The 13,836-nt window shown below is 39.1% G+C and overlaps 1 protein-coding gene across 1 annotated transcript in view; it reads left to right on the forward strand.

Moving 5' to 3' along the window:
• The window catches only part of UGGT2 (UDP-glucose glycoprotein glucosyltransferase 2), a 133,215-nt gene that overhangs the window by 115,553 nt on the left and 3,826 nt on the right, over positions 1 to 13,836 (forward strand). The window contains exons 32-38 of the mRNA XM_084876711.1: positions 964 to 1,062; positions 2,631 to 2,715; positions 5,108 to 5,290; positions 6,546 to 6,706; positions 7,328 to 7,442; positions 8,070 to 8,186; positions 13,170 to 13,296. Coding sequence (XP_084732837.1) covers positions 964 to 1,062; positions 2,631 to 2,715; positions 5,108 to 5,290; positions 6,546 to 6,706; positions 7,328 to 7,442; positions 8,070 to 8,186; positions 13,170 to 13,296 — 887 coding nt within the window. The remainder of the gene's footprint in view (positions 1 to 963; positions 1,063 to 2,630; positions 2,716 to 5,107; positions 5,291 to 6,545; positions 6,707 to 7,327; positions 7,443 to 8,069; positions 8,187 to 13,169; positions 13,297 to 13,836) is intronic.

Genomic DNA, 13,836 nt, shown 5'->3' on the forward strand with positions numbered 1-13,836 from the left:
AAGCGTAGATTTGAACTCTATATCCAGACGCTTTTTGTCCTCCATTTCTTTCGTTTGTGATCTATTTTGTTGTCGCATTTCGCAGTCACAGATGGGACGGGGTTTCAGGGTGGAGCCTGCAGCTTTGGCTTCAGTCAGCCCCGCCCTATGCGGGTCCTTCAGTGCTCGCTGCCGGCGCCTCTGAGAGAAAGGTGCCCTCGATTTTCGCCTGCTGCCAAACAGTCTATGCTCTTCCACAATGAGCCCGGTATTGGGGTTCAGTTCAGTTGGAAGTGGAGTTGGAGGTGGCGTTCACAGCAGTCTGGAGCTCCAGTCTCCTTCCCGTCAGGGCAATCCCGCAGCACAGCCGACCGTCCCTTCTCTGGGGGCAGTGTGCGCGCCTCCGGGACCTCCTTTCTCCGCTCCCCCGGGGTTCCGACTTACAGCCCAGCTCCCTATGGCTGAGCCTGAGTCCCCGGGGTCTGGCCCAGATCTGGGGTTCAGAGCAGTCGGGGGCCCAGCACAATCGGAGTTTTATCTCCTTTCCGCTAGGGAACGCCCGCCAGGCACTCGGCCTCCCTCCTCTCCGGCTCCGTCCTCTTCTCGCGCGCCGCGTGTCTCCGTACCTTAGGCTTTTACAGCTCCTCCGAGCTTCCTTCTGGTTTTCTCCTTGCTTCTTGTTGTAGGATTTCCAGTCAGTCGACTTTCCTGTAGTTCTGGGTAATGTCCATTTTATATTTTAGTTGTATTTTATTAAAATTGTTGTGTGCGGCTGCTGCTAGTTGCCTACCCGAGCAGCCATCTTGGATTCTCTCTATAATGTCACATGTTTTAATATTAATTCATAATATTTAGAACTGGTTTTAGTGAAATTACTTTGAAAGGCAGTCTTATTTTTATTACTTATGAAATTTAGCATTTAGGTATATAAAGTTTACGGATATATTTTTAGAAACCGACAATCACTACTTTTTTTATTCCAAGTTTCACAAGAAGTTTGCATAAAGAAAAAGACAAAAAGGAAACAGACGTTCTGAACATTTTCTCAGTTGCTTCTGGCCATTTATATGAACGCTTTTTAAGGTAGGTATACTTTTTATCTAATGTTTTTAAACCTAATACATTTACTTGGTTCAAAAATTTTTAAAGTTCAAAAGAATAAAATTATATACAGTGAAAAGAATCTTCTTCCCTTTTCTTGATACCCAGTTTCCTTTCCCACAGGTAACTTATATTATTTTTATGTCCTACCAAAGATGTATAGACAAGTAAATATATATATATATATTTTATTTTGTAAATTTATTTTTACCCAGATAGGAACAATGTTTATACACTGTTCTGCACCTTGCTTTTTTTGCCTAAAATTATGAGGGAAGTATATTTTAAAATTAATAAATTTCATGAATTTGACTGATTTGGAATATTGATATTATTTAAGACTAGAAAATTGAAATATCTTATAACAATATAATTAATAAGAATTATATATTGTAAATTTCACTTTTCCAATGAAGAAATGCCTTGTTTTACATAAAAGGAGAAGGAGCAGTGAGAGGAGAAAAGCATATTTACAGACCCCAAAGCACTGTTGTTGTTTTAACTGTTTATATAGAAGAATCTCAGAGAATGCTTCAGAAATGTTTGAATATGTATTTATATTTTAAGATGGAACTTTAGATACCTTCTCCAGAGGACTAGAATTCAAAACAAGTGCCCTGTCCAGTGAATTTATCAATAAAGACAGAGCATTCAGCTCTTCATGTTTTTCACACCTGATGTTATTGACACAGTAGAAGAGACAATATTAGACTGTAGTTCAGCTCATCAAGACTATTTCAGATTAGTTTGTTTGCAAGCTGAAATAGTCAAAAAGCAAGCAATTTAATGAATTATATGTATATGCAATGAAATATATGTATACAGATGCTCCTTGACTTACAATAGGGTTATGTCTCAGTAAACATTGCAGGGAGGGGGGAATGTCCAGCTGTAGGCTATACAAGGCCCAGGAAATCATTTGGTCTGGCCCTGCCAAGGCATTAGGGGGAGTAAGTTAAATGTTTGACCAAATATAGCAGGCTAATTTTTAAGTTGATAATTTTGTATGGCCCTCGAAATGATGTTATAAATGTCCAAAGGGATCTGGCAGAAAAAAGGTTCCCCATCCCTCATAATTGAAAAATGTATTTATTTAATACACCAAACCTACTGAACATCATAGCTTACCCTAGCCTACCTTAAATATGCTCAAAACACTTGCGCTAGTGTACGTACAATTAGACAGAAACATGTCATGCCATTGCCCAGCATCCTGAAAGAGCATTAAATCATATATCACTAGCCTAAGAGAAAATGAAAATTCAAAATTTGAAGTACAGTTTCTACTGAATTTGTATCGCTTATACCATTGTAAAGTTGGAAATTCATAAATCAAACCATCATAGGTCAGGAACCCTTGGTAAACACATAATCTTACACATTGCATACTTGATGAGCAACCATAACATTTGAAGGTCCTTTAGTTTATTTCTTTATAGTACATAGTGAAAAATTTCTCATATTAATAACTTTAAATATTTAAAAGCCTTATGAAAAGTAGGATAAACTATTAATATTAACTTGGTTGGTTTAATTCTCTTTTTTTACAGAATTATGATGCTTTCTGTTTTACGTAACACCAAAACACCAGTGAAATTTTGGTTCCTAAAAAATTATCTCTCACCAACATTTAAAGTAAGTCCATTGATCTTTTTATTATAGAATGGTTAATAGTAAATGCTTTATATCATTGTAAGTTCATATAACTTTTTCTTTTCAGAATGAGTTTTGAAATGTATATATACTCAAATTTTTATCTTTATTAATTTTTTAATATTTTTTAATTTTTTGTACACCCCAGTGACCAGACATTACATAACTTAATACTTGATCATCCCAATAAATCTTGCACCCCTCAGCACAACATCTAGTTATTAGAATATTATTGACTATATTCCCTAAGCTATACTTTACATCCTCATAACTATTCTGTAATAACCAATTTGTACTTCTTATTCCCTTCACCTTTTTTTTTTTTTTTTTTTTTTTTTGCCCACCCACCACAATTCCCCTCCCATCTGGCAACCAACAAAAAGTTCTCTAGCTATGAATCTGTTTCTGTTCTGCTTGTTCAATTTGTTTATAGATTCAATTTCTTGATACGTACATATTTATTGCCATTTTGTTCATATCTATTTTTTATGACAGTTAATTATATAGTTGGGTGTATACTTGTCTTTTTATATTTGTCAGCATTTTCACATTTCTCTTTAATAGGTATAAGTTGTAGAAGTAGTATTTAGACATCAATTTGTAACCATTTTATAGTAAATGCTACCTTTTATTTATTTTATTTTTTAACTAGAGGCCTGGTGCACTAAATTTGTGCACGGGTAGGGTCCCTAGGCCTGGCCAGCGATCTGGGCCGATCAGGTTCCCCGCCTCCTTCCCTTGCCACCCATGTGCCACCACCACGAGGTCCCCCCCACCCCCGCCTCCCTGCCTCCTCCTTCCCTCGCTATCTCAGCACCCTGCCACTGCTGGTCATCTGCCATGTTCTACGCCGGCCCCTAGTGGTCAGTGCACATTATAGCAAGCGATCAAACTCCCAGTCTCCCGATTGAATTTCCCAGGGGACACTTTGCATATTAGCCTTTTATGTATATAGATTGGTTGGGGTGACATTGGTTCATAAAACCATATAGGTTGCAAATGTACAACTCAATAAAACATCTGCACACTGCATCCTGTGTGCATCACCCTAAGCAGTCTCTTTGTCCCCATTTCCTCCCCTTTGCCACCTTCACCTAATTCCCACCCCCACCTATTCCCCACTCCCTTTCCCCTCTCTCACCATACTGTTGTCTGAGTCTATGTATTATATATATACTAGAGGCCTGGTGAACAAAATTCATGCATTGGGGGGTGTCCCTCAGCCCAGCCTGCACCTTCTCCAATCTGGACCCCTCGAGGGTTGTCTGACTGCCCGTTTAGGCCTGATCCCAATAAGATCCACAACTGCCCTCCCTTGCAGGCATGGTCCCTCCCAATTGCCCTCTGTGGCTGGCCTATTGGGATTGGGCCTAAATGGGCAATGGGATATCCCTCTCACAATCCAGGACTGCTGGTTCCCAGTTGCTCACCTGCCTGCCTTCCCAATTGCCCCTAACCGATTCTGCCTGCCAGCCTAATCACCCCCCTAACCACTCCCCTGCCAACCTGGTTGCTCCTCCCCTGCAGGCCTGGGTCCCTTCGAACTGCCCTTCCCAGCAGGCCCGGTCACCCCCAACTTTCCTCCTCTGCTGGCCTAGTCACCCCTAACTGCCCTCCCTTGCAGGCCTGGTCCCCTCCTGGCCTGATCGCTCACAACTGCCCTCCCTTGCAGGCCTGGTCCCTCCCAATTGCTCTCCCCTGCTGGCCTGACCCCTCCCAACTGCCCTCCCCTGCTGGCCATCTTGTGGTGGCCATCTTATATCCACATGAGGGCAGCCATCTTTGACCACATGGGGGCAACCATCTTGTGTGTTGGAGTGATGGTCAATCTGCATATTACTCTTTTATTAGGTAGGATAGAGGCCTGGTGAATGGGTGGGGGCCAGATGGTTTGCCCTGAAGGGTGTCCTGGATCAGGATGGGGGTTCCCTTGGAGCATGGGGTGGCCTGGGAGAGGGGCCTGTGGTGGTTTGCAGGCTGGTCAAGCCCCCCAGCAACCCAAGCGGAGGCCCTGGTATATGGGATTTATTTATCTTCTATAATTGAAACTTTGTAGCCTTGAGCGGCGGTTTGGCTCAGTGGATAGAGCCTTGGCCTGCAGACTGAAAGGTCCCAGGTTCAATTCCGGTCAAGGGTATGTACCTTGGTTGCAGGCACATCCCCAGTAGGGGATGTACAAGAGGCAGCTGATAGATATTTCCCTATCTCTCTCTCTCTCTCTCTCTCTCTCTCTCTCTCTCTCTCTCTCTCTCTCTCTCTTCCTCTCTATAAAAAATCAATAAAATATATATTTTTTAAATGATAACTTTTTCTCTAAAACAAAAACTGCTTTTTTTCTTGAACATATTTGATTTGTGTGTATGTGTATTTTTAGGAGGTAATTCCTTACATGGCTAAGGAATATGGATTCCAATATGAACTGGTCCAATATAAGTGGCCTCGCTGGCTTCACCAACAGACAGAAAAACAAAGGATTATTTGGGGATACAAAATTCTTTTCCTTGATGTCCTTTTTCCTCTAGCAGTGGACAAAATTATTTTTGTTGATGCTGACCAGGTAAATAGATGAACTTGTTTTTATTAGTACTTAAACTCTTTATAACAGGTCTATCTAGTATAGGGACTCAACTTATGTTGCAGGTATTTATCATTATCTTTGTTGCCATGCTACATAAACAAATAAGATATGATTGAGATACAAAGGCAAAGCATCTTTTTAAAAAAAACTCAGAATTCCAGGGGAAAATTAAAGGTATTGCAAGGAAGACCATTTGTTATTTAGGACATAGCAGTTTTCTCTCTGAAATAATAGTGTGTTTTTTATTTTATTTTGGTATTAAAAATAAAACAAATGCTTATATTAGTCATAATAAAAGTTATATGAGTTCCTATGAATATGAGCTGATAGTTGTATAATGAGCTATTCTTGATGGAAAAGTTAGCAATTACACACAACTCTCACTCTTCCATTTGCAATAGTATTCTTTGGCCTTTAGCCAGAAACCAAATCCTCATCGTCCTATCCTTTTACAGGGGAAGGATGTCCCAACATTGGCCCAAAAAACAATTATGGTTCTCAGCTTCCAAAATTTATATATCCAGAAATTATGACTTTTCCCCTTTCCTCCTTGCATACCTTTGTAATCATTATTGCATTAATGCCATTGAAGGTAATGAGATTTTTCTTTATGATTCAAACTAATTGTTGCTAATATATAATAATGGAGCTTTATCATAAAAATTATTTTGAATTATTAGTTCATACTTTGAGAAACTTAGAGCTATGCACTTGTCTAATATTTGGTTCCTTCCCAAAATATATTTCTTTTAAAATATATTGATGACCCTAGCTGGTTTGGCTTAGTGAATAGAGCGTTGACCTGAGGACTGAAGGGTCCCAGGTTTGATTCCAATCAGGCGCACATGCCCAGGTTGCACGTTCAGTCCCCAGTAGAGGGCATGCAGGAGGCAGCTGGTCAATGATTCTCTCTCATAATTGATGTTTCTATATCTCTTCCTCTCCCTTCCTCTCTGAAATAAATAAAAATATATAAATAAATAAAATATGTTGATAAAAATGATGTAATTATTATTCTTATTAATTAATCATGTTAACTAGGCATATAAATTTTAGTGTTTTTTTTTTAATTTGTGAGGACAAGAGAAAAAAAATAGAAACTTTGTAAACTCATTAAATGGAAGAACTGGAAGAAAATATAGTTTCTATATTTCTACAATAAAGTAATTATTTGAGATTTACATAATGATTTTATTTTATAGTCTTCATCAGAAAAATTATTTTAATTACTTAGATTGTGAGACACGACCTGAAAGAACTTAGAGATTTTGATCTGGGTGGAGCTCCTTATGGGTATACTCCATTTTGTGACAGCCGCACTGACATGGATGGATATCGTTTCTGGAAGAAAGGATATTGGGCATCACACCTTTTAAAGAGGAAATACCATATCAGGTAAGAAAATCTGTCCTCTTACCCTTTAGTAAATAAATTAATTATTGAATCACCAATATTAAGTTCTCTTAGAAATTATACAACAATGGCAACCAATTACATAGTGCTTTTACATGGCAGTCACGCTTACAAGATTTTATAATTTAAGTCATAAAACCTCTTAACAACCTTTTGAGATATTGTTGTTATCCCCATTTTATAGATGTAGAAACTGAGGCATATAGCACTTAATGTAACTTGGCCAGGCTTACATAACTAAACCAAGTTAAACCCATGTGATATAGCTCAAGAAATATGCTACTAACTACTACAGAAGATTTGGTTTGTCAAATAACAAAATCAAGATACTGACCTCAAATCTGTTTTTGGTTTGTAAGGCCATGAGTTTCATGAGATCTTGGAAAAATTTGAGGTGACTCTAAGAGGATATGTATCCTAATAGTATTATAACGAACTTCAAACCCCTTGGAAACAGTATTAGATGTTGGGAGCAAATTTATTAAAGGACTTATTATTAGATCCAAGCATATCTAGGGTTAATATTATTAAGTAGACTAACACTGTGGGGGGGAATAAAAATCTATAAATAACATACTATCCAGGAGTGCTCACTTTCTGCAGTGCCTTATACGTGGTGGATCTCAAAAGGTTCAGAAGAATTGCAGCAGGTGACAGGCTTCGGGGCCAGTACCAAGCTCTCAGTCAAGATCCAAACAGCCTTTCAAACCTAGATCAGGTAAGTAAAATGTCCATAGAATAATTATATAGATATAGACTGCTCCAGTTCCTGGTTTGTAGACTTCAAAGTTTTATTTTTTCAGCGTTTTCTTTTTATAGAATTATCTATTGAAAATCTAGACTTATATATAATTTTTTTAACTTCAAGCTGAACATTTAAAAAAAATAATAATAGTATTTTATCCTCACTTTTCCATCCTACGATTGTTGTCTACACAAAGATTTGTACATGATTAGGCACATATATAAATGTTCAACAGTATTAAGGACCCCCTTAAGACTCATGTTCATAAGGTTAAAATGAAAACAGCGTGGTTTGTTTGTGTCCATATGTTTTGCAAGCCATGTTTAGTTGCATGGGTGAAAGTGCAGAGGTTTGGATTTAACCACGACTATAATTTTGCCAAGTGAATACAACTAAGTGAAACAAGGGTAAGACAATCGAGAGTATATACAAGGGATTAACTAATAATGATTAACTATGGAAATTAAGTTATGAAATGAGCAAAGATATCAAGGGGTGATGATAATGAAATCATAAAACCTCTTAACAGGAGGCAGCTGGTCAATGATTCTCATAATTGATGTTTCTATCTCTCTTCCTCTCCCTTCCTCTCTGAAATAGGATCTTCCCAATAATATGATTTACCAAGTCGCCATTAAGTCTCTTCCTCAAGATTGGCTGTGGTGTGAAACCTGGTGTGATGATGAATCCAAACAAAGAGCCAAAACAATTGATCTGGTGAGTGTCTGTGATTATTTTTATTTGTGTATAAGCAAATATGATAATTTTCAGTAGAAATATTTTATGTTTTACAAATGGAGTGGCACACACCTGGCATCCTGCTGCTCAGTCTATTTACTCAGTCTATTTACTGGTATTTACTTAGCTTGACAGGTATAGGATGTGTTAGGGGGTCCCTGAGTCAACTCCAGCTTTGATGATTTCTTAGTTTAGTGAAGAGTACTCACAGGACTGAGAATATAGTCATACTGCTCAGCCAACCTATGAACCAGGAAGCCACACTTGGATTCCTGGTCAGGACATATGAGTTTCAGGCTCAGTCGCCAGTGTTAGGAGTGCAGGAGGCAGCCAAACAATGACTCTCTCTCTCATTATTGGTGTTTCTATCTCTCTCTTTCCCTCTTCCTTCCTCTCTGAAATCAATAAAAAATATTTTTAAAAAAGAATATAGTCATGTTCATGGCTATGATTTATTCTAGTGAAAGGATACATAGCAAAGGCAGCAAAGGGAAAGGTGCATGGGGTGAAGTCCAGAGAAAACCATGCTTCCAAGAGCCCTCAGCCTGGGAAGTTCTATGGGACAAGTTAAATTCCTTAGGCTACGAAAATTTTCATAACACATATGTAATATCAACCAGGAAAGCTACTGAAAACCCAGTGCCCAGGATTCTTATTGGGGGACAGTCACATCAGCATGAACCATGTTGTTTGCACAGATTAGGCACAGTGAGCCTTTCTTACCAGGGAGTGGAGGGAGCACTGAAATGCAAGTTCCAGACGCAAGCCACGGACCAGCCTTGCAAGCAGGCCTGTCTAAGAATATCAATCTCTAATACTTTGCACAATAAAGAATTTTTAAAAAAGAATAGCAATCTCAGGCCTGCTTGCTTAACTCTTTCTGCTTTGGGAAGAAAGGCCATGGTCTGACATGTTCATGAGTTTGCTATCATCTTAGCATATCATCAGTTTAATTCTCCTGCCAATATTTCTCCCAAGTACACATAACCAAAATAATTGCCTTTACTCAAATTATGCAAAACATGTCTATTTTATTCCTTATTTTTGAGAAGAATTTTAATTACATTTTCCTTTGAAGCACTTTATGTTACAGTTTAACTCTCCTAGACATGAAACATTTCAAACTTATTCATTATCTCTAACAGTTAAAGATACCATTATTTTTTTCTGATCATATTGTTTCAATGTACTAAGTTAAGTATAAGATATCCTATCTAATAAAGAGGGAATATGCTTATTGACCCTCACACCATTGCAAAAGATGAAAGTGCCCACAGCCAATAAGGAGGGAATATGCTAATTTACTGCCTCACCCTCAAAGATAGCGTGCACAGCCACAAGATGGCAGCGCCCAGTCCCCTCAGCCTCGCCGGGGTAGCAGGCATGCAGCAAGGCTGGGCCCATCCCCAGGTGGGCCCAGCTGCTCTGCACTCCTGCCTCCAGAGTTCCCCAGTCCCCTCAGCCCCTCAGCTACCCAGGGCTGGCCTGAGGCACAGGCAAGCCTTGGATGGTGGCTGCCCAGCTGACGCCTGAGGCACAGGCAAGTCTCAGATGTCGGCTGCTCAGGTGCCCAGGGCTGCCTGACGCTCAGGTAGTGGCAACAGCAGAGGTGTGATGGGGCGTCACCTTCCCCTGATCACCAGGTCACCTCCCACCCCTGAGTGCTCCCGGACTCTAAGAGGGGGCAGGCTGGGCTGAAGGACCCCCCCCCTCTCTAGTGCATGAATTTTCATGCACTGGGTCTCTAGTTTGTGTATAAGATCCTCACTGAAGAATAAACTGTCTAAATATTAAAATTTATAAAGTTTTTGAATTCGAAAAAATTTTTTTCTAGATATGTGTAAAATTGTATTAAAAAAAATAGCATGACAACATGTTGGAATGCAACTGTAGATGATAGAAGGTAGCAAAAACAAGATGGCATGCCCTGGCTGGTTTTCTCAGTGGTTAGAGCGCCAGCCCTGTGAATTGAATATTTGCCCATTCAATTCCAGTCAAGGGCATGTACCTCAGTTATAGGCTCATATGAAAAAATTCTCAATGTCATTATCAGAAGAGATGCAAATTAAAATGACACTGAGGTACCACCATACCTGCCAGAATGGCTACTATTAATAAATCAACAAACAAGTGCTGGTGAGGATGTGGAGAAAAAGGAACCCTAGTACATTGCTGGTGGGAATGCAAACTGGTGCAGCCATTACGAAAAGCTGTGGAGTTTCCTCAAAAAATTAAAAGTTGAACTGCCATTTGACCCAGTGATCCTACTCCTAGGAATATGTCCTAGGAAGCCTGAAACACCAATCAGAAAGAGGATATGCACTACTATGTTCATAGCAGTGTTATTTACAGTAGCTAATATATTGTTTAAGGTTATGTTGTAACATAAAAGGTTGTGACATGAGATATTCTTGGGCTCTTTAGGAGTACTTAGGTTAACTTGAGCCACTGTAACAAATCCCCGAATGTTAGTGGCTTTGCACTCTCCCAAGTACGGATCTAAGTGGGTGTCATGTCTGTGAGTAGCTTCCCTGTGTATCGTAACTCAGGGAATAGTCTCTGCCCACTTTGTGGCTTATTCATTCTCTAGGCCCTAGGACTCATCATCACCTGTATGCATCTCTCCAGTGTGGCAGTCATGTGCCACAAGTGGCCAGCGAGCACCTGAAATGTTGGGAGTCTGAACTTAGATGTGCTATGAGATGTAACATACCTTTTTACATTAGGAGAACTGAGTGCAATAAAAATAATGTAAAAATATATACTGATTTTTATATTGATTACATATTGATTGATAATATTTTGGACATAGTTAAATGCAGTATTAAAATTAATTTCACTTGTTCCTTTTACATTTTCACATGTGGCTACTAGAAATTTTTAAATTTCATATGCAGTTTCCAAATTTTTCTGTTGGGTAGTATGATCTGGAGTAAAGGAAAAAGGGAATGTGGAGAATTCATCCTCTTTTTTTTTTTTAATATATTTCATTGATTTTACACAGCGAGGAATTGAGAGGGACAGAGAGTTAGAAACATCGATGAGAGAGAAACATCGATCAGCTGCCTCTTGCACACCCTCCACTGGGGATGTGCCCGCAACCAAGGTACATGCCCTTGACCGGAATCGAACCCGGGACCTTTCAGTCTGCAGGCTGACGCTCTATCCACTGAGCCAAACCGGTCCCTCATCCTGACTCTTAACAGCCTTCACCCCTTGGTGGGACTTGCTCGTGTGGTCACATGATAAATGTCATTGCTGGGTGGCCAGCTATGTCCTGGCAATAGGTCTGTGTAGGAAAAGGACAAGTGGCATAAATTTTGGTGGACAGCTTAGCCAGTTCTCCCACAGAAAAAATAAAAATGAGAGAACATGCTATTTTGAGCTAGCTTCTTGGGGAAAATGTTGAGGGAATTCAGAAAAATTCCAAGGAAATGGCATAAGGGGAAGGAAAAAGATGCATAATGGAACTAAAATTGAGACTCTGTTTCAGTAAACATTTCTCAGTCTGGGCATTATTGACATTTGGGACCAGATAATTCTTTGTAAGGGTGTTTAGCAGCATCCCTGGCCTCTACCCACTAGATGGCAGCAGCACCCCACCACCTTCAGGCCTGACAAACGACCAGCTGTCTTCAGACCTTGCCACAGTTCCCCTAAGGGGCATGATAGGCCCAATTAAGCACCACAGATCTAGATTGTAGGGGGGGAAATTGTATTACAAAAAAAACTAAGAAAAGCATAGTATTTTTTATTTAATAGTTTCTGACACAAAAAGAGGGAAAATAGTTTCATCTTCACATTATAGAACATATTGCCTGTAAAGTTAATTTCTGCAAAGGAAATCCTATTTCTACTACTTCAGAAATATATTACTGTAGAAAGAAAATTCCACAGTGGAATTAGCTGTTAATATCTGGTGAGGAAAGGATTAAGATGACAGGTTCATGGCTCATAATTAACAGCTTTCCCAAAGGCATGGTGGTGAGCAATTTTCAGCAACCATAAGAATATGTCACGTGGAAGTAAGCCTCAGGACATGTTTTCTGTTAATGCTTTGTAATGAGGAACTGGGTGTCTGCAACTTTGTGAAGTCTATGCTCCTCTCATTGTCTTTCCTGTCTCAGTCAAGGGCATTTCTATTCTTTACTGTGCCCATCCAGCAACTTTTTCTTTCTTTTTTTTTTTAAATATATTTTATTGATTTTTTTACAGAGAGGAAGGGAGAGAGATAGAGAGCTAGAAACATCGATGAAAGAGAAACATCAACCTGCTGCCTCTTGCACACCCCCTACCGGGGATGTGCCCGCAACCAATGTACATGCCCTTGACCAGAATCGAACCTGGGACGTTTCAGTCCGCAGACCGACGCTCTACCACTGAGCCAAACCTGCTTCGGCCCCATCAGCAACTCTTGTCAGCTGAACCTTCAATACATTCAGAATCAGTAGGGGGTGTGCAAGAGGTGGCTGATCGATGTTTCTCTCTCATCGATGTTTCTGACTTTCTATCCCTCTCCCTTCCTCTTTGTAAAAAATCAATAAAATATATATATATATATATATATATATATATATATATATATATATATATATATATAGTTTGCTATGTTATTTTTTGTCAGAATGGTCATGTATCTAGATCTCTTGCCAAACAAAATACTTTACAGAATTGTTTGAAAAACTTCTTATGAATCATGCAAGTGTCTTTAAACAATTTTTTAAATTTTTTTGATTTAAGTATTTGCATTGAATACTTACTGCTTTCAGAAACTAAGGCCTGTCATTTCACTTGTTCCTGTTCATTAAATGAATTCCAGTATTTCAAGGACGTAGGACTTAGGACTCTGCTCCTTATAAAATGCATTTTGTTTGCTCCAGTGACACAGCAGAGTCCTCAAGTATTTCCTTTCTGTTTCAGGAGTATGGTTTTTTATTAACAAAACTTTATTTAAACTTTCAGTGCAATAATCCCAAAACAAAGGAACCCAAACTGAAAGCTGCTGCCAGGATTGTCCCAGAATGGGTGGAGTATGATACTGAGATACGACAATTACTAGATCACCTTGAAAACAAGAAGAAAAATGCAAGTAAGTAATCATTCTGTGGTAGCATCTGCATCACACATTGCATTAAATGAAACTGGAATAGATTATTTATTTCATAGTGAAGCTATCAAGTGATTGGGTCAGAATTTCTCTAAGAAAGTCTATGACGTAATTAAGAATATTTTTATGTGGACTAAGCTCACAAATTTAAAATATGGATAAAATCTGGCAAGTGTTACTCATTGGTTGAGTGACATCCCATGTACCAGGATGTCACTGTTTCAATTCCTGGTCAGGGCCCATGCCTGGATTGCAGGCGCAATCCCCAATGGGGGTTGTGCTGATTGATGTTTGATTGATATTTCTATCCCTTACTCGCTCTCCTTTTCCTCGCTCTCTAAAATCAATAAAAACATATTTTTAAAAAAATATATGGACAGAGAATCTATTCCCCCGTGGATATAGCTTCAATTCATATAATCTGTACCACATAGATGCATAGTATACAAGTCATCTCCTGACACAAGATAGAGGTAAACATAAAAAAAAAAAATTTAAAGTTAATCTTTAAGATCACACTGA

The sequence above is a fragment of the Pipistrellus hanaki genome, assembly GCF_964339955.1.
Source record: "Pipistrellus hanaki genome assembly, chromosome: 3".
Classification (NCBI taxonomy): domain Eukaryota; kingdom Metazoa; phylum Chordata; class Mammalia; order Chiroptera; family Vespertilionidae; genus Pipistrellus; species Pipistrellus hanaki.